Here is a 23,850-nt window from a genome sequence, read left to right as displayed (position 1 = left end):
ACTTGTAGACAGCTCTTGAAAGACTGGTTGTGAGGCAACCTTGGTTTAGATTTATGGTTATCTAACCAGCGTGCCAACCTTGAGAAAATTAATCTGCTCCTGTATCTGTGAAATGAGGAATGTGACCTTCAGAATCCTGCAGTTTGCTTCAGAGTTCAGGATTCCCCCAGCAAGCAAAGAGAATTCTGCTGGGACTGGCTATCTTGTGTCCTTTGAAAGGTGGTAGTGTGTCACCAGCATGGAAGGATGTGTTATATGGGAGAGTGTTTTGTTTGAAGGTGTAAACTTCACAGGCATGGCTAATTAATATGTAAGTAACGTTGTACATACTGAAGCTCTGTATGAATGATCCTGGGGCTGTTGTGAGTTAAAGGAACTACAGTAGTCGTAAAAGTGCTTTTTAACTCTGAAAGAGTATACCGGTAACACTGCTGCAGAGAATCAAGGGCCTGCTTCAAAAGGAAGGGAAAATGGGAGTGAGGGAGTGGTTAATGACTGAGCTCTGGATTGCCCAGAATAAGTAATAAGAGTTAAGAACCTGGGCTAATCCATTGCTTTTCTGGTTCTGTTACCCCAAGCTAGCATTTACTTGGCTTTGACTGCATAACATCATAACATTGTGATTGTGACCATTTAAGGTCTGAGCTTCAGTCTTCTCTAAGAGTGGACTTGATGATCTCTGAGGTCCCTAGTGTAAGGGCATCATTAATAGTGGTCTAGTAGTAGTTAAACTTAACCACTTTATCTTGCATTTCTCGTGTTAAATGGATATTTGCAAAAAAACTTTTAAATGTTGATTTAGTTTTTTTTCTTTAACAGGAATATCTTATCAAATTAGGCAATACAGAGTGTCATCCAGAACAGTTTTTGGAAAGAAGATCAAAATTAGATAAACTGTTGATTATTATTCAAAATGAAGACATTGCAGGTTTCATTCACAAGGTAGACTATTAAGTTGAATTCTTTGCTTATTTTGGTTGTAAAAAATCCCTACTATCTTTGAGACTAAAGCTGTTTGTTTTTAAAATATCCTCATAAGCTTTAAAGGAGATAAAACTTCGAGGTTGGGAGGTTTAGGACTTGAAACCTAAACTACCCTCCGTGAATCAGCTCATGAGATTCATATTTATACCTCTGCAAAATTTTAAACTGTGGCATATCACAGATCCTACCTATCACTTAAATAGTCAAAACTAAGAATACTGACTCCTTGAATGCCGTTGGGTCTGCTGACTCTCTTTATATTGTTATCACCTTCATTTGTATGTCCTAGGTAAAACCTGTTTGTAACCCCTCTTTGCTGAAGCAGTCCCCCTTTCCCTTGGGTTTGGAGGTACCCCGTCTAGTCTTAGGAGACTGTCTCAAGTCCTACTGCTCTTTGAAGTCTTTCCTGACTGTTCCAGTCCGTAGGCTGTTACCTCATTTGAATTCGGACTGTACTCACAGGGCCAGGCAAGTTAGCATTTGTCGTTCTGTGTTTCCAGGTCTCTTGTTAAGTGCCTCTTCCTTAGAGTGTTCTGTTCAAGGTAGATGCCCAGTACATAAATGTTGGTTTGTATATTTGGAAATAGTGTTGAAAATATTGTTTTTGTGCTTGACTTTGCAGAGGCAACACACTAATATAGGTGAGCCATAGTACATCTCTTGTAGGTTACTTCACATTTGAGTCTGTCTGTCCTTATTTCTATTTTTATTTTGGTATTTAAATAGGTACCTGGCTTGGTGACTTTAAAGAAGCTTCCTTGTGTTAGTTTTGCTGGTGTTGATAGTTTGGATGATGTTAAAAATCATACATACAATGAGTTATTTGTATCTGGAGGTTTTATCGTTTCTGATGAATCCATTCTAAATCCAGAAGTAATCACAATTGGTAAGATTTATTTATTCTTTTAAGCATGTGACATGTCTTTTCTAGGTTTTTCTCATTAGTGACTCACTCATACTTTTTTAATGCATTGTCCATTCTGCCAGTCACAGATAACTAGTACATTTCCATCATTTTTTTTGAGCTTTTATTACCTCAGATTTCTTTCCCATTCTTTTACTCTTTACGAATAATTTCCTCTTAAGTCTGGTATAAACGGCTCTCTGCACCTACTTCACTTGGATTACTTTTGGTTTGTTATTGTTATCAACATGTTGTTTTTTTGTGTGTAGATGTTATGTTCTTAGATCTCAAAGAGGATATATAGATCTGTCTCCCTTAGAGGGGAAAAAAGAAAGAAAATACTACATAGGAAAGTAGGTGTTCCTACATAGTATCAACAAACACTTCTTCCTTAATTCAATTGTGGAGTGGGTGACTTGTTTATTGAATTTAAAATGAACTTCATTATCTCTAACAGAGAACCTTAAAAATTTTTTGACATTCCTCGAAGAACTTAGTACTCCAGAAGGAAAATGGCAATGGAAAGTCCACTGTAAATTTCAGAAAAAACTAAAGGAACTGGGCAGGTAAATTTTGAAAAATAACTATATATTGGTTGTTGATTTTAACACTGTGTTCACAGAATTTTGCTGTTTTTTATATGTTTATAAATTATAGATGCTGCTCAGTTTTCACAGATGTCTTTTGCCAGCCGTAAGGGAATGTAGATACTGAATTATTCTAGCCTGTTTGAAAATGGTATTCTTCTTTATGTAGAGGTTTTCTGAAGTTTTAGTTATGTATAGAGATAAAATTGGTTTAAACTTTACCACTTGGGCTTAGAATAATAATCAAAACGGGATAATCAGCATTCTTTATTTTTTTATGGAACTGTATATGCCAAGTAGATCAGGCCCTCTCCTAATTGTTAATCTAATAATATTACACATATGAGACAAGGATTAATCTTGACATGATAAAGGGATCTATGATTAGGACATTCATTTATGTAATAAGTGATTTCTAACATGCCCAGAAGTCACTTCTCAAAACGTGATTCTTGCAGCACTAGTCCCTTGAGAGGCTCTGCAAATGACTGTTGTAATCAGATGAGTTTGGGATACTATATCCTACTACTAGAGTACATATAATGTACTTATTTACACATTTGAAGATCTGAGAAACTTTGTAGTTAAGGATCCTGTTTCACATTTTGTCAGTCAGCATTTCTGAAACCTAGACCACAAAACATTTTTTTCTTCTAATACCTATTGATATTCCATGGGACACACTTAGGGAAATTCAGGCTTTAGTAATTTTAAATTATTTAACTTTTTATTTCATTTTTTAAAAACTTGTTTTATCTTCAAATCACGTGAAGTAGGCATTGGGGAAGTCTTATCTTTATATAACAAATAGCAATACTGAGGCCCGGAGGTATAACTTGTACACATTAGTACTGTCATCTTCCTGACAACAGCCCGTAATTTCTACCACATGTTGCCTTGCATCTGGAAGTATAGAAATAGCTCAGAGCCATGTTATTTTTTGAAGGAAAGATTTATATTTTTGTCCTTTTACACCTTTCATTACAGTTCTAAATTAGTGAAGCTGAAGAGAAGTGTTATTTATTTAGTTAAGTAATAAGTTGAGATTTTTGTCTCAACTGAATAGCTGGCCCTCAGGCTTTGTACCCAGAGAAAACCCCTGGAGTTACCCGTGGGTTGCACAATTCCTGCTCTCCCTCTACTAAGAAGCACCTGTACATCAGGCAGTGAGCTAAGCAGTGCAGTTGTCGTTAGTTGCCTCAATTGAGAAATTATGGCTTTAATTTCAAGTGAAAACATCCATACTAAATTTTAGAAATGCAGATACAGATACTGAACTACTTAATTTCACAGATTGAATGCTAAAGCTCTGAGTCTGTTGACCCTTCTGAATGTCTATCAGAAGAAACATCTGGTTGAAATTTTGTCATACCACAACTGTGATTCACAAACTCGAAGTGCTCCAGAATTGGATTGCCTTATCAGACTTCAGGCTCAAAACATACAGCAGCGACACATAGTCTTTTTAACAGGTAAAGAGAGCGCTCTTCAGCTTTCTACTGTGAATACAGGAATGTGTATGAAAGGATTTTGTGGGACTGTGTTGGGTGTTTCTGAAAATGTGGAGGAAAGGATTTTGTGAGGGCTGGACTTAATCATTTCATACTTGCAAGTGTTTTATACTCAACTTTTTTTTTTTCATTTTAGAAAAGAGTATCAAGATGCTTTCCAGTTATACCGATAATGGAATAGTGGTTGCGACTGCTGAAGACTTTATGCAAAACTTTAAAAATCTTGTGGGCTATCACAACTCAATCACAGAAGAAAACCTTCCTTTGCTTGGTGCTAATGAGAATCTTGAGTCGCAGTCAGGTAACTTTTCAGTAGTTTTCATTTTCTTTAAGGCAGACAGAAAAAAAATGGTTTTGCTTTGATTTCATATAATGAAATGCTTATTTTGAAACTGCTCACCTCAGTGTAAACTCAGCTTCAGGGGAAATGTTTCAAGGCATTTATCATTCTTTTACTTAGCATACACAAAATCTGCTCATTTATTATACTGTAGTCAATATAAGCTCTTCGAGTTAATGTAGACTGCATACTATAGAGTAGGCATTTTCTTTTTGAGGGTATGTAAGCTTTATTGGCTTCTGTTGTAAATTAAAGCAGTTTAATTACAAGGTAGTAGAGATATCCATAGCTTTAGTCTTTTGTGATACGGCCTTTGCTTTGGTTCCAGGTTTTATGTAAAATGAAAGATGTACTTTTGTTTTTGAGGAAAAGCAGAGATGTTCGAACATTTGATACAGCTAACCAGTTTAGTAGTAATCCAATGAAGCTAGATGTCAGAATTTTTATTTTATATTTGTCTTGTCAAATACTGAATTACCGTATAACTTTAGATGCTGTTTTGACATTAACCCCTTTGGAGCTGGGAGTTGGGATTTCCCAACATTAAACGTGAACACATTTCGCAGAAGCTTTTAGCATCGGATTATCTGGACATTCACACCTAGTGTGAGTGTTGTGACTAAGTGAACTTGTGGCAGAAGACCAAGCTTTAAGGGATTGTGGACTTGCAGACCCTGACGCATTATATTGTGTGAGTAGTGTATAATTTTAAAACTTAAACAAATTGTGTATTTCAATAGAGGAGGACTTTTTGTTTTTTAAATGTAGCTCTTTTAGAAAACGATGAAAAGGACGAAGAGGATATGTCTCTGGATTCAGGGGATGAAATCTCACAAATAGAAGTATGCAGCAATTTTCATTCAGAAATATTGGAGAAAGAGACCAAAGGATCACGTGGAACAGATCAAAAAAAGAATATTCAAATTGAGTTGCAATCGTCTCTTGACTTGCAAAAAAGTTTATTAGAAGAGAAGACTTCTTATGAAATTGATTCTGAAGAGAGAGCTTCTATTGATATAGTATGCTCTGAAGGAGAGAACAGTAATTCAGCTGAACAGGATTCATATAGCAATTTTCAGGTTTATCACAGTCAATTAAATATGTCCCATCAGTTTAGTCATTTTAATGTTCTCACTCATCAGACATTTCTGGGGACACCATATGCCCTTTCATCAAGTCAGTCTCAACAAAGTGAAAATTACTTTTTATCTGCTTATACTCAAAACTTGGATAGAGAGAACTCTCCATCTCCATTAAGTTGGTGGAAAAGTGATTCTTCCAGGCCGTTTTCAAAAGAGAAATAATTACAATAACTTCTTTTTTTTAAAGTAGGTTGTTATGAATTTTTTCTGTTTCTTAAAAGTGAATTAAATTTATACTTCATTCTCTAAACAAAAGGTTTCGTTTCCTTTCGCAAATGTTTTTCCTCTTATTTAAATCACAATGGCCTGTAACAGTTAAAGCATCTGAAAATTGAAATAAATATATATATTTTTAACATATATTGTACTTGAATTATCTCATATTGGCACTTTTAAGTTTTACACTTACATCATCTGTACTTTGGCTTCAAATTGAAGCCTGTTTTATATATAAAACTAGATAGTTGCAAAAGGATAGTGAACAATAATGGCTTTACTTTTTTTCCCTTCTCTAATGTCAATGATCCCAGCTACTTTTGCTGAAATGACATATCAACTAATGCATTTAAGCTTTTTGTATAGTGCTTTTACACAGGTATAAGCCAGTGATGTTAATATTTACACGATTTTGGCTCAATACCTCAAGATTTATTGAACAAAGCCATTTCATTTAGATGATAAAACTATGTACACATAGGACTTAACACCAGGCAGCATTATTTTTTATTTTTAGACAACCATGTAAAATCACCTGTTGCTAAAATTTTGGTCAACCTTTTTTATTTGAGAATATTTGATAATTACAATTTTCAGTGCTTGTGTGGTCCTTGACTTAAAAACCTATCTTTTGAAATATGAAACTGAATTTGGTTATTAAAGGCATTAAACAGTTTGAAACTTTGCTACAGATTTTTAAATTGTTAGAAAAATGTAAGTATATTTTTCAGGTGGTAAGCACTTAAGTGTTAAAGTGCTATATACTAAACTAACTTTTTAAATTCACAGATAAAAGTACATGGTGAACATAAATTTTAAATCCACATGTATTGCTAATAACTGCCTCTCCATTACTAATATAAACTTGTAAATGTTTTTGAAAACTGTAGTTTCTACAATAAAAGAAGTCATTAAAAAAAGGACTTAAAAAATGTCCACGTAAGCCTAAACTGAATCTAGGCTATTTTAGTAAAAGTAAGTATGTCAGACCTTCCTTTGGCGCCTCAAAAGAACTTTGAGTTCTACTCTTTAAAATCTTTTTATAGAGCAAAATATCTAAGTGGTATTTTAATTAATAAGCTACATGTAAAAAGTGTGGAAGACACTGTAAACTCCAGACTGTGTTAAGGTAAGTAGATCAATACCCACATTGTGATGAGCAGAAAAAAAAAATTTTTTTTAATACTAAGCTCTTTTACAAGTGTCTTGTTTTATTGTTTTAAAAAATATATATATATACACAAACAGCATTTTACTACATAATGTACAAGTTTTAAATAAGCATTTTAAAAAGAAATCTAGGCTATTTGATAAATACAGTTAAGCAACAACCAACCACATTTCATAATCTGGAGGAGAAATGTAAAGGATCTGATTTTCTACATTTAAAACGAAGAACTAAAATTCTCTTCTTGATTTGCAGCTAAAGGCATGAGATTAGTTTCCAACTCTCTTTGCTTCTGGAGAAGGCCCTGAAATCATATTGATATGTTAGTACGGTGTGCAGCAGATGGGCAAATTATTCCTATTTTACCTTTCTGTCTTGTTAATCCAGAACTATATTTACTTTGAAAACACGTATTATGCTGTTACTTGGCCATAGCTTAAACTTTATCTTTGTCATGTTCAACTCAAAATTTTTCAGTTTTTACACCAGACTTTCTCACTTTGATACTGTGCAGCTATCACACGTTTGTAAGATTATATTTTTAGCCATACAACTGATAGAAATGACCTTTCTTAAAACCATGTCTCCAAACTGTGGGGCTGAACACCACCTCTTTCCTTTTCCCCAAATGCTCTTAAAATGTTCATGGGTCTCCCTTTAACATCCAGTGTTTATCTTGACTGCATTAACCTTAGTGGCTAGTACAAGGCCCTGCTGAAGTAAGATACGGTCACTATATAGGTGAAGGTGTATGTACATCACATTCCTTTCTCTTAAGCTACAACTTTTGTCTCTACTAAGCTAGAATATGCCTTGTCACTTTAAAAAGAGATTTAAGTAAAATCTTCACTGTGATTACCAAGCTTGAGTTACAAAATTCAATCCGCATGTAACCAAAGCTACAGCATTTAAAAAACTAAGGGACACTTTATAATCCTGGGTTAGTGGGGGTGATTTTCTAGTTCTATAGAAAGAATTGTTTAAGCAACACATGAATCAACAATTTGAAATGCAGGAGGCATTCATAAATGACTGGACATGGAAAAGGGTACTCCTAAAACTACAATTTTCCCCAAATACACAAAGTACACTGTGAATTAAAGCTAATCGCAAAACCAGTTTTTCAAGTCTTTTTTTTTTTTTTTTTTAAAGCACAGGGACAGGTGTTTTTTTTGTTTGTTTTTTTTAAGGCCAGCTGGTAGAGAACAGTTATAGCCTTAAATATTGGATGTGTTACCTGATTTTATTTTTATCTGAGCAGATAATGAGTCAAAATTGGTCTGGGAGAAAAAGTAGTCTGTTAAGAAAGATTATACATGTAATTTCACACTGAGTTATATTACTCTTTGGGACTTGTGTCAAGTTCTATTCCAAACACAACCAACACGTTCGTTTAAAAAAATGTGAACTGCATTACTAAGAATTAAAGGATAACTGTATTTTCTGCCTTTGGTTTTAGGGCCTTATTGATCATGCCATGCCATTTCAAATGTATGCCTTTTTTCATTCAATAAAGTTGTCTTAATATTAAAAAAGTCTCATGATTTCATGCTGGAAAGAAACAGTCTTAGAGATGGCAGAGATGGCAGTGTGAAAGAAATAGAAGGCAAGTTGTGTTTTTTAAAAAAATCAGCACCTGTACATTAAACTGACATGTGGTGAAGTCACATAAGTCATGTAACCAACGATGTTTAGTAAAACTGGTAAAAACACAGCCCTCTACCAGAAAATGGTCACATCCACACTTTGGAAGAGCTCATACCTGTCTCAATTCTGACAGTCCCTTAAGGATTGCTTGCTGTCGATCCCTGTTTTTCACCAAGTTTGGATTAAGAAGTGGGTCCCTGAGATGGTCAAAAAGCTGTTCTTGGTCACAGTCTGAAGCCAGATAAAAATGACAAAAGTCAAATACATTTATAATATGAAATAGCCCTATGCTATAACATTCTATGGATCATTAATAAATTTATATCCTAGGTGCTATATCCTAGGAAAGCACCAAGTAAAATTTAAGTAATAAATATTCAATAAAAATTTTAATAATTGACTCCAAAAGAGAGAAGTTCTTTCTACTTCTCTTGGGGCAATTTGGATTTTTAATTGGGGGTGGGTACACTTATATTTACTTACCATGTGGATTTTGGTACTGAGGATCCTGGGTTAAAGGCCTAGACAATGGTGCATCTGGATCAAGGTAATAGATCTCATTAGTTCGGACATAGGGAATAAAATGAAATGGTTCAGAAAACCCAGGTGATAATTCTGTTTGACTATCTCCTGAGATCAGATTCTCTCTTTCATAAGTACTGTTTTTTAGTGTCTGAGTTTGCTGCGTTCTGTTTTTCACTGCCGGAACTGGTGGTGATTGAGACCTGTATTTTTCCAAAAAGCACAATAAGGGACTTCTTAAAAAGCATGAATGGAAAACTATTTTATTTTAGAATAAGCATATTCTATTCTTTAATCACATTTCAATTTATTCTAAATGTACCTATAACACCTTTAGGAACACTGTATGTAAGAGGCTTGAGTTCTATACCATTTCCTAAAACAGGGCAACAAAATGGGATTAATTTGGGGTTTACTAGTACTTGCTGAGCATATATATATGTTAGAACAGGGAGGAAAATTTACTAGCTTCTAAGGATCAACGCTACCTGAGTTAATTTAAACCTAATGTTTCTCCTTAGATATAATTCACCATAAAATAATATACTTACCACCTAAACTAAACTTGCTATTAGAACCACATTCAGAGACAGCTTAAATCAGTTGGTTCGTGCACAAAAGCAGAGAATAAAAATTTGAACAATTTTAAATCTCCCATTGGTTAATTTCTCATTATCCCTACCAGTCATTTATTCCCTCCCCCTTCAATCCAAGCAGAACGTCTATTCCGCTGCTGACGTATCTGGAAAATCAAAACTGTTAAAGTCTGAATATAACAAAATGCCACCCATATTCCTGCTTAGGATGCCTAGGTCCAGTCCAATTTGGACCTTCAAATTCTAGGTAAAATGCCAGACGCCCTTTCCCTTAAACCTCTATTCACCTGAAGTCACAAACTTTCCTGTTACTGTCTTCACAGACATGCATACATGCTTGATCTCACCTATATTTTGAGCAAGTATTTTATATCACACAGAAAGCATTAAGTAGCTATGGAAGCCATAACATACCTTTCCTTGCTGAAAGAATTAATTCTCCGAGGTTCTTCTTCCTAAATGATAGACAGGAGTTAACAGTGTTTCCACACGTCCCCACAAATGTTTTTAGTGGTTGTTGAAATAATCTGAGGATAATATTTGAGTAACACATACTGGATAATAGGATAGGAGAGGCTTGGTACTTCTCCATAGTCAGAGAAACCAGTCCAGTAATTCCTGACCTTGTAAATTATCCTCTGTCTATATGGACTATAAATAAGAGTTTTGAATGGGTATCTGAATAAAGAATAGCATTAATCTATACAGGGTTTAAGTATAAACTTTTTCTGTAAAGGACAGATAGTAAACACTTGGCTTTGTGAGCCATGTGGTCTCTGTTGCAACTACTCTAAACTCTTCTTGCAGCCTGAAGCCAGCCACAGACAATAGGTAAAAAAATGAGCATGGCTGTATTCCTAAAAAACTTTATTTGCAAAAGCAGGCAGCAAGATGGATTTGCTCATTGGCCATAGTTTGTTGACCCCTGGTGTAAACTACAGCAAATTTCTAGAACTCTTATTCAGACTCAGAAGAGCCTTGTCAAAACATGCATGTGTGGAACTGTATTCTCATTCTAAAAACTTCAATATATGCTTTAAAATATTTTTTTAGACAGAAGACCTTTACCTTTTTGACTAGCTGCCACCTGAAACTTGGTTCAGTTTCTTGAGATGAATGAAGAACATCTGGTGAAGTGACTCTATTTTGAGAGAGGTGTCCAGGATTATTTCTTTCTACCAAATGAAGCAGTTCCATCTGCCTTCTTACTCTTTTTTCTTCTCTCAGCTTTTGAAGCTGTTTGGGGTACTTTTCTGATGCTGGAATATACCGTCTCAGTGGTTTATTTATATTCCAATCAGGCCTTTTAGGACACTTCTTCATATGTTTTGTTTGTTTCTCTGTTCTTGTGAACTGATTACACTGGTCATTATACCAACTGTTTTCTTTTTCTAAATTGGCTCCATTATCATGACTTACTAGTTCTTGCTTGTTCTTCTTAGTGTTAAACTGTTCATTAAATTCTGCAGGAATCTCAGGAGATGAACAGTTTATAATTTCCCTCTCTATTACCGATCCACAGCGTGATTCTATATTGGTAAATATTCCTGCATTTAAGTCATCTAAAAAAAAGTTTCAGATGATTAATTTTTTTTAAATTCTGGTAAAACATATATAATGCAAAATTTACCATTTTAACCATTTTTTCAAAGGCATTAATAAAACTGCCCTCTAAAACTCTGGTTTGAAAATTGAAAAAAAAAATTCTATACCCACTAAACAACTCCCCATCCCCCGCTTCCTGCCAGCTCATAGCAACCTCCATACTACTTTGTCTCTATGACTGTCTCTTTTTGTGACTTATTTCTGTTAGCATAATGTCCTCAAAGTTCATCCAAGTTGTAGCATGTGTCAGAATATCCTCCTTTTTAAGGCTGAATACACACACACACACACACATATACCATAAAACATTCCATTGTATGTCCATTTTTATTTATCCATTCATCTGTCGAGGGACACTTGGGTTGCCTCCACCTTTGGGCTATTCTTCAAGACCTTACTTTTTTCATTCTTCTGGCTACACCCAGAAGTGGAATCGCCAGACCATATGGTAATTATAAATTTTCTGAGGAAATGCCATTCTGTTTTCTTTAGCAGCTGCACCATTTTACATTCCCACCAACAATGCATAAGGGTTCCAATTTCCCTAAGTCTTCCATTAAACCAGTTTTAAGTGTACAATTCAGTGGCACCAAGCACACTCATGATGCCACACAATTCCAGACCCCATCATCAATCACCTCAAGCAGAAACCCTGCACCCACTAAGCAGTAACTCCCCATTCCACCCTCCTTCCCAACCCTCAGCAACTTCCACTTTACTTTCCACTTCTGAATTTGTCCACCCAACCCTAAATTCCTTACACCAGTGGAACTATACAATATTTTTCTCTCCCTGCACAACTGCCCCCCGCTCAGGTCCAGCTTATTTCACTCAGCATAATGCCTTCAAGGATCATTCAAGCTACAGCACATGTCAGAACTTCAGATGATTCACTCTTTATTTTTTTATTTTTGGCTGCATTGGGTCTTCGGTGCTACGCATGGGCTTTCTCTAGTGGCAAGCGGGAGCTACTCTTCGTTGCGGTATGTTGGCTTCTTACTGTGGTGCCTTCTCTTGTTGCGGAGCATGGGGTCTAGGTATGCCGACTTCAGTAGTTGTGGCACACAGGCTCAGCAGTTGTGGCTCGAGGGCTCCAGAGCGCAGGCTCAGTAGTTGCGGCACACGGGCCCAGCTGCTCTGCAGCATGTAGGATCTTCCCGGAGCAGGGCTCGAACCCATGTCCCCCACACTGGCAGGGCGGATTCTTAACCACTGTGCCACCAGGGAAGTCCTCATGTACTTTTTTAATGTCCGTATCTCATATACCATCATGCTGTGCCTCCAGGCCATCCCTGAATCACATATAACCTTTTACTTTTTTCCATTTTGAAAACAGGAAAAGTTCACCATTCAAACATCTAAAATCTCCTTAAAATTTATATAATATTCATGATTATATATTTGTTCAGCTATCACAACAGTTGAGCAACAAAATTACTTTGTTGCTCAAAAGGCTTTTTTTCACATATGATTAAAATTTTAAACTCACAGTTAGCTAAAAAAAAAGTCCAATTATTGCTGCAAGTGTGTTATTCCAGACTAGAGCTGCTCCAGGACTAATCCTAGTAAGGCTGCCCAGCCTACATCATTTTTATACTGGATATCCTTTTTTGCCACTCTAGACCCACTTTACACCTTTCTCTCCTCTGCTCTCTGCCCTAGCAGGTTGACTGGTAAGAACCTTATCAATGGGTTCCTGGGTCCTCTGGCTTCTGTTTCTGTCAGGAGTGTTCATATACAGATTACAGGAAGGGAAAAGAGTGAATTCAGGATACTTATCCCACTGGCTCATTCCCTGTGAGCTGACCTCAGGCTGACTCTATCCCTTTACCAAAGGTTCCCCTCAAAGTTACCTCTATACAACGCTTGTCTTCTAGGTTCTGGTCACAGGTCAGTTGCTACTAGCACCAAAGTCAAAGCACTATTGCTGTATTCCCTCACATCCACTCCTTTGAAAATAGTCTCTTTTTAAATAAGCCATCTTTAATATTCTACTTTGGGACACTGACTGATTAAATTGCCTTAGAGTCACCCCGTGATAATATACATAATTTCACGGTCTTAAAGACCTAGTTTGACTTCCTCTTTTTTTTTTTAGGTTGACTTCCTCTTAAGTGATGTGTAAGATTTATATAATTTTGTTATTTATCTGGACATAGAGAAGGGACCAAACCACATTCTTCAAGCTTACGAGGAAACTATAAAAACAGTTTTGTTTTTTTTTTATAAACTAAACAGGTTGCTTTACCCCACTTCCCTTTTCAAATTCCCTTCTACCTTCCTGTCATATTATGTAATTTGGTGTTGTATTGAAGATCTAAAATTAACTGGCAGAAACAGTGGTATGTTAGAGGATGGATTTCCATTAAGACATTCTGGGCTTGGGGCTCAGGTACTTGCCAACTCGAGTAGCTTTTTGATATTTCTAGAGGAACATTAATATCTCCTAACTTATGGCCAGCCAAATTGGTTTTTTTCTCTTTTTAAGTTACCAAGGGATCCCCAAGACCACAAATAACTGACAGGAGGGTCCATTGGTAATTAGTTTAAAAAGTGAAGGTCTGGGGCCTCCCTGGTGGCGCAAGTGGTTGAGAGTCCGCCTGCCGATGCAGGGGATACGGGTTCGTGCCCCGGTCTGGGAGGATCCCATATGCCGCGGAGCGGCTGGGCCCATGAGCCGTGGCCGCTGGGCCTGCGCGTCCGGAGCCTGTGCTCCGCAACGGGAGAGGCCACAACAGTGAGAGGCCCACATACCGCAAAAAGAAAAAAAAAAAAAAAAAAAAAAAAGTGAAGGTCTGGTTCAAGGTGGTGACCTAGGAAGATCCTGAACTCGCCTCCTACAGACACACTTGAACCTATAGTTACATATGGAACAATTTCCTCTGAAAAAAACATAGAGAACTGGCTGGGCGACTCCTACACATTGCGCAAGTGTGTAGACGCACACCATCAAAGCAGGTGGGAGAGGCTGAGTCACAGTCAAGCCATAAACCCCACCCCCTGTGCTGCAACCCACAATTGGGAGGGAACTCAAAACCCAGAGATTTTCCCCAAGGAGTTAAGGGTTTGAACCCCACACTGGGTACCCCCACTTTTAAGATATGCACAGAACAGATAATCCCCCAAAACATACAGCACTGAAAACCAATGCGGCTCATGTCCACAAGACCCACAAAGCTATAGCAGAAGGGAGAAACAGCTCTTAAAGGGCTCACTTACCCCAGGGCCTAGCGCAGAGGCAGCTGATTACACCCAAATGTGAAAGAGGCTCATTTAAAAATACATTGAAGCGTTGGTCCAAGGGGGCAGGAATGTAACTTAACACATCTAGGGGCTTGCTGGAATACTCTTGGGATGGGGGTGGGGATAAGGATGGTGGGCACCATCTTTTTTTTTTTTTTTAAAAAAGAACCACTAGACCTTTTATTCTCACCTTGCCATCCCGCCCTGGCTGTTACACTGCCCCCCGCCCAACTTCAACATGTACAACAAACCCTCAGCAAACATCATTCTCAATGCTGAAAAACTGAAAGCATTTCCTCTAAGATCAGGAACAAGACAAAGATGTCAACTCTTGCCACTTTATTCAACATAGTTTTGGAAGTCCAAGCCACAGCAATCAGAGAAGAAAAAGAAATAAAAGGAATACAAATTGGAAAAGAAGAAGTAAAACTGTCACTGTTCACAGATGACATGATATACTATACATAGAAAATACTAATGATGCCACCAGTAAACTACTAGAGCTAATCAATGAATCTGGTAACGCTGAAGGATACATAATTAAAACACAGAAATCTCCTGCATTCCTATACACTAACAACAAAAGAGCAGAAAGAGAAATTAAGGAAACAATCCCATTTACCATTGCAACAAAAAGAATAAAATACCTAGGAATAAACCTACCTAGGGAGACAAAAGACCTGTATGCAGAAAACCATAAGACACTGTTGAAAGAAATTAAAGATGACACCAACAAATGGAGAGATATACCATCTCTTCTTGGATTGGAAGAATCAATATTGTGAAAATGATTATACTACCCAAAGCAATCTATAGATTCAGTGCAATCCCTATCAAATTACCAACGGCATTTTTCACAGAATTAGAACAAAAAATTTAACAATTTGTATGGAAACACAGAAGACTGCACACAGCCAAAGCAATCGGCACAAAGAAAAATGGAGCTAGAAGAATCAGGCTGCCCAACTTCAGACTATACTACAAAGCTACAGTAATCAAGACAGTATGGTACTGGCACAAAAACAGAAATATAGATCAATGGAACAGGATAGAAAGCCCAGAGATAAACCCATGCACCTATGGTCACCTAATCTATGACAAAGGAGGCAAAGATATACAATGGAGAAAAGACAGTCTCCTTAATAAGTGGTGCTGGGAAAACTGGACAGCTACATGTAAAAGAATGAAATTAGAACATTCTCTAACATCATACACAAAAATAAACTTAAAATGGATTAAAGACCTAAATGTAAGACTGGACACTATAAAATTCTTAGTGGAAAACATAGGCAGAACACTCTTTGACATAAATCACAGCAAGATCTTTTTTGACCCACCTCCTAGAATAATGAAAATAAAAACAAAAATAAACAAATGGGACCTAATTAAACTTAATAGCTTTTGCACAGCAAAGGAAACTATAAACAAGACAAAAAGACAACCCTCAGAATGGGAGAAAATATTTGCAAATGAAGCAACTGACAAAGGATTAATGTCCAAAATATACAAACAGCTCATGCAGCTCAATATCAAAAAAACAAACAACCCAATCCAAAAATGGGCAGAAGACCTAAATAGACATTTTTCTCCAAAGAAGACATACAGATGGCCAAGAGGAATATGAGAAGATGCTCAACATCACTAATCATTAGAGAAATGCAAATCAAAACTACAATGAGGTGTCACCTCACACCAGTCAGAATGGCCATCATCAAAAAATCTACAAATAATAAATGCTGGAGAGGGTGTGGAGAAAAGGGAACCAATCCTTTTACACTGTTGGTGGGAATGTAAATTGATACAGCCACTGTGGAGAACAGTGTGGAGGTTCCTTAAAAAACTAAAACTAGAACTACCATATGAACCAGCAATCCCACTACTGGGCATATACCCTGAGAAAACTGTAATTCAAAAAGACACATGGGACTTCCCTGGTGGCACAGTGGTTAAGAACCCTCCCGCCAATGCAGGGGACACGGGTTCAAGCCCTGGTCTGGGAAGATCCCACATGCTGTGGAGCAACTAAGCCCGTGTGCCACAACTACTGAGCCTGTGCTCTAGAGCCTGCCAGCCACAACTACCGAAGCACATGTGCCTAGAGCCCATGCTCTGCAACAAGAAAAGCCACCGCAATAAGAAGCCCGTACACCACAATGAAGACTAGCTCCCACTCGCTGCAACTAGAGAAAGCCCATGCACAGCAACGAAGACCCAACGCAGCCAAAAATAAATAAATAAATGTTTAAAAACAAAATAAAAAGACACATGTTCACTGCAGCACTACTTACAATAGCCAGGTCATGGAAACAACCTAAATGTCCACGGACAGATCAGTCGATAAAGAAGATGTGGGGAAGATGGCGTAAGACGCAGAGATCACCTTCCTCCCCACAGATACACCAGAAATACAGCTACACGTGGAACAACTCCTACAGAACACCTACTGTACGCTGGCAGAAGACCTCAGACCTCCCAAAAGGCAAGAAACTGCCCACGTACCTGGGTAGGGCAAAGCGGAGAGATTCCCACACAGAGGATCGGTGCCAACCGGCACTCACCAGCCCGAGAGGCTTGTCTGCTCACCCGCTGGGGCGGGCGGCGCTGTGAGCTGAGGCTCGGGCTTCAGTCGGAGTGCAGGGAGAGCACTGGGGTTGGCGGTGTGAACACAGCCTGAAGGGGCTAATGCGCCACAGCTAGCCGGGAGGGAGTCCGGGAAAAACTTTGGACCTGATGAAGAGGCAAGAGACTTTTTCTTCCCTCTTTGTTTCCTGGTGCACGAGGAGAGGGGATTAAGAGCGCTGCTTGGAGGAGCTCCAGAGACGGGCGCAAGCCACGGCTGAAAGCGCGGACCCCAGAGACAGGCGTGGGACGCTGGGGTTGCTGCCGCCGCCGCGAGGCCTGTGTGCGAGCGCAGGTCACTGTCCACGCCCCTCTTCCGGGGACCCTGTGCAGCCCGTCACTGCGGGGGTCCCGGGAGCCAGGGACGGCTTCCCTGGGAGAACGCACAGCGTGCCTTGGGCTGGTGCAACGTCACGCCGGCCTCTGCCACTGCAGGCTCCACCCACACTCCGTGCCCCTCCCTGCCCCCCGGCCTGAGTGAGCCAGAGTCCCCGAAGCGGCTGCTCCTTTAACCCTGTCCTGTCTGAGCAAAGAACAGACGCCCTCCGGCGACCTACACGGAGAGGTGGGGCCAAACCCAAAGCTGAGACCCGGGAGCTGTGAGAACAAAGAAGAGAAAGGGAAATCTCTCCCAGCAGCCTCAGAAGCAGCAGATTAAAGCTCCACAATCAACTTGATGTACCCTGCAACTGTGGAATACATGAATAGACAACGAATCATCCCAAATTGAGGAGCCAGGAGTCAGTGCTGTGCCTCTGAGGTGGGAGAGCCAACTTCAGGACACTGGTCCACAGGAGACCTCCCAGCTCCACATAATATCAAACGGCGAAAATCTTCCAGAGATCTCCATCTCAACACCAGCACCCAGCTTCACTCAACGACCAGCAAGCTACAGTGCTGGTCACCCTATGCCAAACAACTAGCAAGACAGGAACACAACACCACCCATTAGCAGAGAGGCTGCCTAAAATCATAAAAAGTCCACAGACACCCCAAAATACACCACCAGACGTGGACCTGTCCACCAGAAAGACAAGATCCAGCCTCATCCACCAGAACACAGGCACTAGTCCCCTCCACCAGGAAGCCTACACAACCCACTGAACCAACCTTAAACACTGGGGACAGACACCAAAAACAACGGGAACTACGAATCTGCAGCCTGCAAAAAGGAGACCCCAAACACAGTAAGATAAGCAAAATGAGAAGACAGAAAAACACACAGCAGGAGAAGGAGCAAGATAAAAACCCACCAGACCTAACAAATGAAGAGGAAATAGGCAGTCTACCTGAAAAAGAATTCAGAATAATGATAGTAGAGATGATCTAAGATTCTATTTCCAAGATCCAAAATCTTGGAAATAGAATAGACAAAATGCAAGAAACAGTTAAAAGGACCTAGAAGAACTAAAGATGAATCAAGCATCAATTAAAAACACAATAAATGAAATGAAAAATACTCTAGATGGGATCAATAGCAGAATAACTGAGGCAGAAGAATGGATAAGTGAGGTGGAAGATAAAATAGTGGAAATAACTGATGCAGAGCAAAATAAAGAAATAAGAATGAAAAGAACAGAGGACAGTCTCAGAGACCTCTGGGACAACATTAAACGCACCAACATTCGAATTATAGGGGTTCCAGAAGAAGAAGAGAAAAAGAAAGGGACTGAGAAAATATTTGAAGAGATTATAGTTGAAAACTTCCCTAATATAGGAAAGGAAATAGTTAAGTCCAGGAGGCACAGAGAGTCCCATACAGAATAAATCCAAGGAGAAATACACCAAGACACATATTAATCAAACTGTCAAAAATTAAACACAAAGAAATCATATTAAAAGCAGCAAGGGAAAAACAACAAATAACACACAGGAATCCCCATCAGGTTAACAGCTGATCTCTCAGCAGAAACTCTACAAGCCAGAAGGGAGTGGCAGGACATAATTAAAGTGATGAAGGAGAAAAACCTGCAACCAAGACTACTCTACCCAGCAAGGATCTCATTCAGATTTGATGGAGAAATTAAAACCTTTACAGACAAGCAAAAGCTGAGAGTTCAGCACCACCAAACCAGCTTTACAACAAATGCTAAAGGAACTTCTCTAGGCAAGAAACACAACAGAAGGAAAATACCTACAATAACGAACCCAAAACAATTAAGGAAATGGGAATAGGAACATACATATCAATAATTGCCTTAAATGTAAATGGACTAAATGCTCCCACCAAAAGACACAGATTGGCTGAATGGATACAAAAACAAGACCCATATATATGCTGTCTACAAGAGACCCACTTCAGACCTAGAGACACATACAGATTGAAAGTAAGGGGATGGAAAAAGATATTCCATGCAAATGGAAATCAAAAGAAAGCTGGAGTAGCAATTCTTATATCAGACAAAATAGACTTTAAAATAAAAACTATTAGAAGAGACAAAGAAGGACACTACATAATGATAAAGGGATCGATCCAAGAAGAAGATATAACAATTGTAAATATTTATGCACCCAACATAGGAGCACCTCAATACATAAGGCAAATACTAACAGCCAAAAAAGGGGAAATCGACAGTAACACACTCATAGTAGGGGACTTTAACACCCCACTTTCACCAATGGACAGATCATCCAAAATGAAAATAAATAAGGAAACACAAGCTTTAAATGATACATTAAACAAGATGGACTTAATTGGTATTTATAGGACATTCCATCCAAAAACAACAGAATACACATTTTTCTCAAGTGCTCATGGAACACTCTCCAGGATAGATCACATCTTGGGTCACAAATCAAGCCTTGGTAAATTTAAGAAAATTGAAATTGTATCAAGTATCTTTTCCGACCACAATGCTATGAGACTAGACATCAATTACAGGAAAAGATCTGTAAAAAATACAAACACATGGAGGTTAAACAATACACTACTCAATAACGAAGTGATCACTGAAGAATCAAAGAGGAAATTAAAAAATACCTAGAAACAAATGACAATGGAGACACCACGACCCAAAACCTACGGGACGCAGCAAAAGCAGTTCTAAGGGGGAAGTTTATAGCAATACAATCCCACCTTAAGAAACAGGAAACATTTCGAGTAAACAACCTAACCTTGCACCTAAAGCAATTAGAGAAAGAAGAACAAAAAACCCCCAAAGCTAGCAGAAGGAAAGAAATCATAAAGATCAGATCAGAAATAAATGAAAAAGAAATGAAGGAAACGATAGCAAAGATCAACCAAACTAAAAGCTGGTTCTTTGAGAAGATAAACAAAATTGACAAACCATTAGCCAGACTCATCAAGAAAAGAAGGGAGAAGACTCAAATCAATAGAATTAGAAATGAAAAAGGAGAAGTAACAACTGACACTGCAGAAATACAAAAGATCATGAGAGATTACTACAAGCAACTCTATGCCAATAAAATGGACAACCTGGAAGAAATGGACAAATTCTTAGAAATGCACAACCTGCCAAGACTGACTCAGGAAGAAATAGAAAATATGAATAGACCAATCACAAGCACTGAAATTGAAACTGTGATTAAAAATCTTCCATCAAACAAAAGCCCAGGACCAGATGGCTTCACAGGCGAATTCTATCAAACATTTAGAGAAGAGCTAACACCTATCCTTCTCAAACTCTTCCAAAATATAGCAGAGGGAGCACTCCCAAACTCATTCTACGAGGCCACCATCATCTTGATACCAAAACCAGGCAAGGATGTCACAAAGAAAGAAAACTACAGGCCAATATCACTGATGAACATAGATGCAAAAATCCTCAACAAAATACTAGCAAACAGAATCCAACAGCACATTAAAAGGATCATACACCATGATCAAGTGGGGTTTATTCCAGGAATGCAAGGATTCTTCAATATACGCAAATCAATCAATGTGATACACCATATTAACAAATTGAAGAAGAAAAACCATATGATCATCTCAATAAATGCAGAGAAAGCTTTCGACAAATACAACACCCATTTATGATAAAAACCCTGCAGAAAGTAGGCATAGAGGGAACTTTCCTCAACATAATAAGGGCCATATATGACAAACCCACAGCCAACATCGTCCTCAATGGTGAAAAACTGAAACCATTTCCACTAAGATCAGGAACAAGACAAGGCTGCCCACTCTCACCACTCTTATTCAACTTAGTTTTGGAAGTTTTAGCCACAGCAATCAGAGAAGAAAAGGAAATAAAAGGAATCCAAATTGGAAAAGAAGAAGTAAAGCTGTCACTGTTTGTAGATGACATGATACTATACATAGAGAATCCTAAAGATGCTACCAGAAAACTACTAGAGCTAATCAATGAATTTGGTAAAGTAGCAGGATACAAAATTAATGCACAGAAATCTCTGGCATTCCTGTACACTAATGATGAAAAATCTGAAAGTGAAATCAAGAAAACACTCCCATTTACCATTGCAACAAAAAGAATAAAATATCTAGGAATAAACCTACCTAAGGAGACAAAAGACCTATATGCAGAAAATTATAAGACACTGATGAAAGAAATTAAAGATGATACAAATAGATGGAGAGATATACCATGCTCCTGGATTGGAAGAATCAATATTGTGAAAATGACTCTACTACCCAAAGCAATCTACAGATTCAATGCAATCCCTATCAAACTACCACTGGCATTTTTCACAGAACTAGAACAAAAAATTTCAAAATTTGTTTGGAAAAACAAAAGACCCCGAATAGCCAAAGCAATCTTGAGAACGAAAAACGGAGCTGGAGGAATCAGGCTCCCTGACTTCAGACTATACTACAAAGCTACAGTGATCAAGACAGTGTGGTACTGGCACAAAAACAGAAAGATAGATCAATGGAACAGGATAGAAAGCCCAGAGATAAACCCACACACATATGGTCAACTTATCTTTGATAAAGGAGGCAGGAATGTACAGTGGAGAAAGGACAGCCTCTTCAATAAGTGGTGCTGGGAAAACTGGACAGGGACATGTAAAAGTATGAGATTAGATCATTCCCTAACACCATACATAAAAATAAGCTCAAAATGGATTAAAGACCTAAATGTAAGGCCAGAAACTATCAAACTCTTAGAGGAAAACATAGGCAGAACACTCTATGACATAAATCACAGCAAGATCCTTTTGGACCCACCTGCTAGAGAAATGGAAATAAAAACAAAGATAAACAAATGGGACCTAATGAAACTTCAAAGCTTTTGCACAGCAAAGGAAACCATAAACAAGACCAAAAGACAACCCTCAGAATGGGAGAAAATATTTGCAAATGAAGCAACTGACAAAGGATTAATCTCCAAAATTTATAAGCAGCTCATGCAGCTCAATAGCAAAAAAACAAACAACCCAATCCAAAAATGGGCAGAAGACCTAAATAGACATTTCTCCACAGAAGATATACAGACAGCCAACAAACACATGAAAGAATGCTCAACATCATTAATCATTAGAGAAATGCAAATCAAAACTACAATGAGATATCATCTCACACCAGTCAGAATAGCCATCATCAAGAAATCTAGAAACAATAAATGCTGGAGAGGGTGTGGAGAAAAGGGAACACTCTTGCACTGCTGGTGGGAATGTGAATTGGTACAGCCACTATGGAGAACTGTATGGAGGTTCCTTAAAAAACTAAAAATAGAACTACCATATGACCCAGCAATCCCACTACTAGGCATATACCCTGAGAAAACCATAATTCAAAAAGAGACATGTACCAAAATGTTCATTGCAGCTCTATTCACAATAGCCCGGAGATGGAAACAACCTAAGTGTCCATCATCGGATGAATGGATAAAGAAGATGTGGCACATATATACAATGGGATATTACTCAGCCATAAAAAGAAACAAAACTGAGCTATTTGTAATGAGGTGGATAGACCTAGAGTCTGTCATACAGAGTGAAGTAACTCAGAAAGAGAAAGACAAATACCGTATGCTAACACATATATATGGAATTTAAGAAAAAAAAATGTCATGAAGAACCTAGGGGTAAAACAGGAATAAAGACACAGACCTACTTGAGAATGGACTTGAGGATATGGGGAGGGGGAAGGCTAAGCTGTGACAAAGCGAAAGAGAGGCACAGACATATATACACTACCAAACGTAAGGTAGATAGATAGTGGGAAGCAGCCGCATAGCACAGGGAGATCAGCTCAGTGCTTTGTGACCGCCTGGAGGGGTGGGATAGGGAGGGTGGGAGGGAGGGAGACGCAAGAGGGAAGGGATGGGGGAACAGATGTATATGTATGACTGATTCACTCTGTTATAAAGCAGAAACTAATAAAAAAAAAAAGATGTGGTACATATATACAATGGAATATTACTCAGCCATAAAAAGGAACAAAATTGGGTCATCTGTAGAGACGTGGATGGACCTAGAGTCTGTCATACAGAATGTGAAGTTAAGTCAGAAAGAGAAAAACAAATATTGTATATTAATGCATATATGTGGAATCTAGAAAAATAGTACTGATGAACCTATTTCCAGAGGAGGAATAGAGACATAGATGTAGAGAATGGATGTGTGGACACAGGGTAGGGAAGGGGAGGGTGGGATGAATTGGGAGATTAGGTTTGACATAAATACACTACCATGTGTAAAACACATAGCTAGTTGGAACCTGCGGTATAGAACAGGGAGCCTCAGCTTGGTGCTCTGTGATGACCTAAATGGGCCGGATGCAGGGGCAGGGGAGGGAGGTCCAAGAGGAGGTATACATATAGCTGATTCACTTTGTTGTACA

At 38.3% G+C, this 23,850-nt stretch overlaps 2 protein-coding genes across 19 annotated transcripts in view; one reads left to right on the top strand and one right to left on the bottom strand.

Annotated features, from left to right (window-relative positions):
* Positions 1-5,811, top strand: part of TASOR (transcription activation suppressor) — a 50,589-nt gene extending 44,778 nt beyond the window's left edge. For 3 of the 7 annotated variants that reach the window (XM_060111074.1, XM_060111072.1, XM_060111073.1), the window contains 6 exons: positions 820-942; positions 1,711-1,870; positions 2,346-2,454; positions 3,769-3,947; positions 4,123-4,287; positions 5,095-5,811. In XM_060111074.1, coding sequence (XP_059967057.1) covers positions 820-942; positions 1,711-1,870; positions 2,346-2,454; positions 3,769-3,947; positions 4,123-4,287; positions 5,095-5,630 — 1,272 coding nt within the window. In that variant the 3' untranslated portion in view covers positions 5,631-5,811. Of the gene's footprint in view, positions 1-819; positions 943-1,710; positions 1,871-2,345; positions 2,455-3,768; positions 3,948-4,122; positions 4,288-4,817 lie in introns of all 7 variants that reach the window. The other 4 variants (XM_060111078.1, XM_060111076.1, XM_060111075.1 and 1 more) reach the window with 2 other exon arrangements.
* A 1,055-nt stretch (positions 5,812-6,866) lies between these two features.
* Positions 6,867-23,850, bottom strand: part of CCDC66 (coiled-coil domain containing 66) — a 59,440-nt gene continuing 42,456 nt past the window's right edge. For 8 of the 12 annotated variants that reach the window (XM_060111086.1, XM_060111079.1, XM_060111080.1 and 5 more), the window contains 5 exons: positions 10,686-11,179; positions 10,032-10,072; positions 8,983-9,224; positions 8,615-8,730; positions 6,868-7,156 (listed from right to left, as the gene is read on the bottom strand). In XM_060111086.1, coding sequence (XP_059967069.1) covers positions 7,070-7,156; positions 8,615-8,730; positions 8,983-9,224; positions 10,032-10,072; positions 10,686-11,179 — 980 coding nt within the window. In that variant the 3' untranslated portion in view covers positions 6,868-7,069. Of the gene's footprint in view, positions 7,157-8,614; positions 8,731-8,982; positions 9,225-10,031; positions 10,073-10,685; positions 11,180-23,850 lie in introns of those variants that run through there. The other 4 variants (XM_060111090.1, XM_060111091.1, XM_060111081.1 and 1 more) reach the window with 3 other exon arrangements.

The sequence above is a fragment of the Mesoplodon densirostris genome, chromosome 10 (genome assembly GCF_025265405.1).
Source record: "Mesoplodon densirostris isolate mMesDen1 chromosome 10, mMesDen1 primary haplotype, whole genome shotgun sequence".
Classification (NCBI taxonomy): Eukaryota; Metazoa; Chordata; class Mammalia; order Artiodactyla; family Ziphiidae; genus Mesoplodon; species Mesoplodon densirostris.
Note: the sequence above shows the minus strand (reverse complement) of the source record. Positions and strands in the feature narration are given on the sequence as shown.